This window comes from Gavialis gangeticus, unplaced genomic scaffold, assembly GCF_001723915.1.
Source record: "Gavialis gangeticus isolate Ggan-Ray unplaced genomic scaffold, GavGan_comp1, whole genome shotgun sequence".
In the NCBI taxonomy this organism is placed as follows: Eukaryota; Metazoa; Chordata; order Crocodylia; family Gavialidae; genus Gavialis; species Gavialis gangeticus.
In genome coordinates this window covers 6,126,868-6,130,348 of record NW_017729012.1, presented here as the reverse complement: position 1 = coordinate 6,130,348, position 3,481 = coordinate 6,126,868, and the positions used below count along the sequence as shown (strand labels likewise).

The window sequence follows — 3,481 nt, the reverse complement described above, 5'->3', positions numbered from 1 at the left end:
AAAGATGGACCTAGCAATTTGAACACTAGTGGAAGAAGAATGTAGGAAGGAATACTTGTTTAGTCTTGGGTACATCTGGTAAAAATTAATATTTTATTTATTGTGCCAGACTAGAACAGAGAGGCTGCCTACACAAACTCCATGATGTGATACCCTAATAATTGGCTCTAAACTATGAGGGAACTTGCACTTTGCAAATAAGAGTACCTTTTACTGGCATTTTGAAATCCCAGAATTATGTGGTTATCTATTAACAAATTGCAGCCTAAGTGAGTACCTTACTTTTTCCTAATCTTGTCGCTTATTTAAGTTTTACCATGGAGGGAAAAATATGAAATGTTGCATCAATAATCACATAGTAAAAGCGTAAGCCAGCAGAGCTAGGAATTACTTGAGAACTGCAGCTATAGTCATACAAAATCATGTCTACCTTGGAGTATCTTGTTACTATAATATATTCTTAATGAGCAGTAGACTCAGAAGTCATTAAACTGTCATATATGTGTGACTGCTCTTCTGTAACTGTATAGTTGTTGTTAAGCTGTTGGATCAACTTGTATCCTAATGCCTGAAATAATATAACTTCTTTTCAATTAAAGTAGTGCTGCAAATATTGAACATCATATTAGTAATATAAAATATTGCTGTCTCAGCTAGCAATTTTTTTGTTCATCTAAAATGGCCCTTTAGGAATTGCCAGGTTAAAAGCGTGTCTAGAACATGAAGACGGAATGAAAGCTTTGACAGTTTTTAATACCGCTAAATAGAGTGCTTTCTTCTCACATTACAGTACTGGAAGAATTAAAGTGGATTCACTAGACATCTGTACCTGTATCTTTTCAAAGGAAGAATAATAAATTCTGCATTTGTTTGTTAGGCTACATATTTTTTGAAAAATAATTTTTTGTCTTGTTTAGATGGTGATGGAATTTCCTGATAACGTGCTAAACCTTGATGGACATCAGAATAATAGTGCGCAATTAAAGCAGTTCATTCAGGTAAACCATGAAGATTTTAATTGCCTGCCAATTAAAAAAAAATCTCTGTGTCAGACTTCACAGTCTGTGATTACTTGATTGACTTTTTTTCAAAGTTTTATGTGCCACTTTGTAAATGTTCGCTGTTACATTAAATATGTAGTGAAATGCCTCTTATGCACCAGCACCAAAAGATGCGTTTTGTTCCATTCCCTTGCAGTTGGTGTTCCTGTACGTTATTATCTTTATCAGGATGTAGTTCTATGGTATTTAAAAGTGAAAACTTCCAGCAAATTGGAATCCGTTGGTCAGTGCCAATGTAAATGAACTTCGTACAGAAACCAGAATTCCTAGTTATATTTTGATCCATTATTTGGATTTGGGAATGCTGTACTGTATTTACTAAAATAGAAATTTGTCACTGCGGAACATCAAATGCCTCCAACGTACTCCCAAAACAGGAGTGACAGCATTAATTTATACCTTGGTTGCTAGTGGGATACTAAAAGACAGATTTGCGGTTCCCACAAGTCCTCGTGTGAGAAACTCCCTATGTTAGCAAAGTCGTCTATTTCTGTTGTGCCCACTTTCTTTTATCTCCTTTAGGCTAGAGCTGTCAGCATTGGGCAGAGTGTGTAGCTTCTTGCATTTCTGTAATGTAGTATTAACTGCTGCATTTCAGATACAGATGCTGCATATAAAGCATTTCTCTGCAGGATAATGGCAGAGAAATCCAACACAAGCAGCTGCTAGTTATTAGTGCTGTTAGTCAACTATTGGGAAGTGAAGGATTGTTGCAACATGCCATCGTTGTCAGATTATCTATCCCTGATGCAGTAAAAGAAGTCAATTTAAGTCAGTATTTTAATTATCTCCAGTATTTTAAGCATCATTTTAAGGAAGTAATACATGACTGTTAAAACCGAAAAATTAAAATACTGTCTTTTCTTTAATTTAGTTTGTGCTTTGACACCATATTTTTAGGTTGTTTTCACTCTCCCTGTCCTGGTTATGCAGGGCCATTGACTATTTGCCTGGTGTGTTAAGACTTGTATAAATGCAGTAAATTATGACTTGTCAGAGAGAGTTATTTTTGTTGTTTCTGGGGTGGTAATAGTTCTGCACTGAGAGACCTTGCCAGTCCCGGCTCTTCCTGTCCTTTCCTTATGCTCAAATGGAGGAGCCTGTGTCTCCTTGGTAGTAAAGGCACTTCAGAGTTGTCATCCTGGAATAACAGCATTTTCTGGTAAAGTGGAATAGGGAAAGGACAGAAGAATAAGAATTGCTTTCTTTTTGTGAGGCTGGACTCTAAGGCTCAAAATGGTACTGATGGTAACAGAAGTTCCTCCTATGATAATAGCAGGAATACTTTTCTTCCTGTGTTGGCTCCAGGCTTATACGGGTTTTTGCCCCAAATAATTATCTCATCAGTAGTGAACTAATGACCCGAAAGCTTAAACACTGCAGATCCTTACAAAATACCTTTAGTAGATAGTAAAATGCTGAAAACGTGAAAACCTATGTTTAAAAATCAACCCTTTAGAGATTTTAACTGTGTGTTCTCTCTCTCTCGCTCAGCGACATAGTATGCTTAAACAGCAAGATCTAAATATTGCCATGATGGTGACATCGCGTGAAGTCCTGAGTGCACTTTCGCAGCTTGTCCCATGTGTCGGCTGTCGTCGTAGTGTGGAACGTCTGTTTTCCCAGCTTGTTGAGTCTGGAAATCCAGCTCTTGAGCCTCTAACTGTTGGCCCAAAGGGCGTCCTTTCTGTAACTCGAAGCTGCATGACGGATGCAAAGAAGCTTTACACTTTATTTTATGTGCATGGGTAAGTAACTCCTGATTGGTATATGAAAACACAGTTGCTCAGGTTGTTCTTTCCTTGCCCCACTCCTGAAAGAAGAAAACTAACCTCTCTGCCTAGCTTTCTTGGTCTAAATACTGAAGTGTTATTGGCACTTTGATCAGACACTACTTAGTTGATTGGTTTTCGGGTTTTTTGGGTTTTTTTTTTTGAGTAGGGCTAAATTAAAAATTGTGTGATCTAATTACTCTTTCATGGCCAGTTGCATTTGTTCTTTCCAGCTGAAGGAGATTGAGGATTAATATTTAGGTTCTTAGCTGTTTGGTGCTAAGTAAGTATATGTATAGTTTTAGCAGGCATGTTTAGAGGAAGAGTTTTTTCCCCCTCCAGATTGTAAGCATTAAAAGAAAAAGATTTCTGTGTCTTGCTCTTGCAGTACAGTAAATTGGGCAGACCAGTGCCCTTTAGTATTGGAGAGGATGCAGATTTAAACCCTCTGAGTGCATCCCTGCAAGCATGCACACGTAGTTTGCCCTGCTGCAACGTTGCAAAGAGCACATTCACTTGTTTGCTGTATTCCTAGTTTGCAGCACAGCAGTTGTTGTTTGTTTGTTTTTTGTTTTTTTAACACTGGGAGGTCCTGGTGTGAAAAAAAACCCTGCAGCAGCAGCAAAAAAAAAAAAAAAAAGTTTGAGA

General features: G+C 37.6%; 1 protein-coding gene across 1 annotated transcript in view; it reads left to right on the top strand.

Annotated features, from left to right (window-relative positions):
- Positions 1-895: 895 nt before the first annotated feature.
- GGNBP2 (gametogenetin binding protein 2) overlaps positions 896-3,481 on the top strand; it is a 27,987-nt gene continuing 25,401 nt past the window's right edge. The window contains exons 1-2 of the mRNA XM_019511106.1: positions 896-998; positions 2,556-2,809. Coding sequence (XP_019366651.1) covers positions 918-998; positions 2,556-2,809 — 335 coding nt within the window. The 5' untranslated portion in view covers positions 896-917. The remainder of the gene's footprint in view (positions 999-2,555; positions 2,810-3,481) is intronic.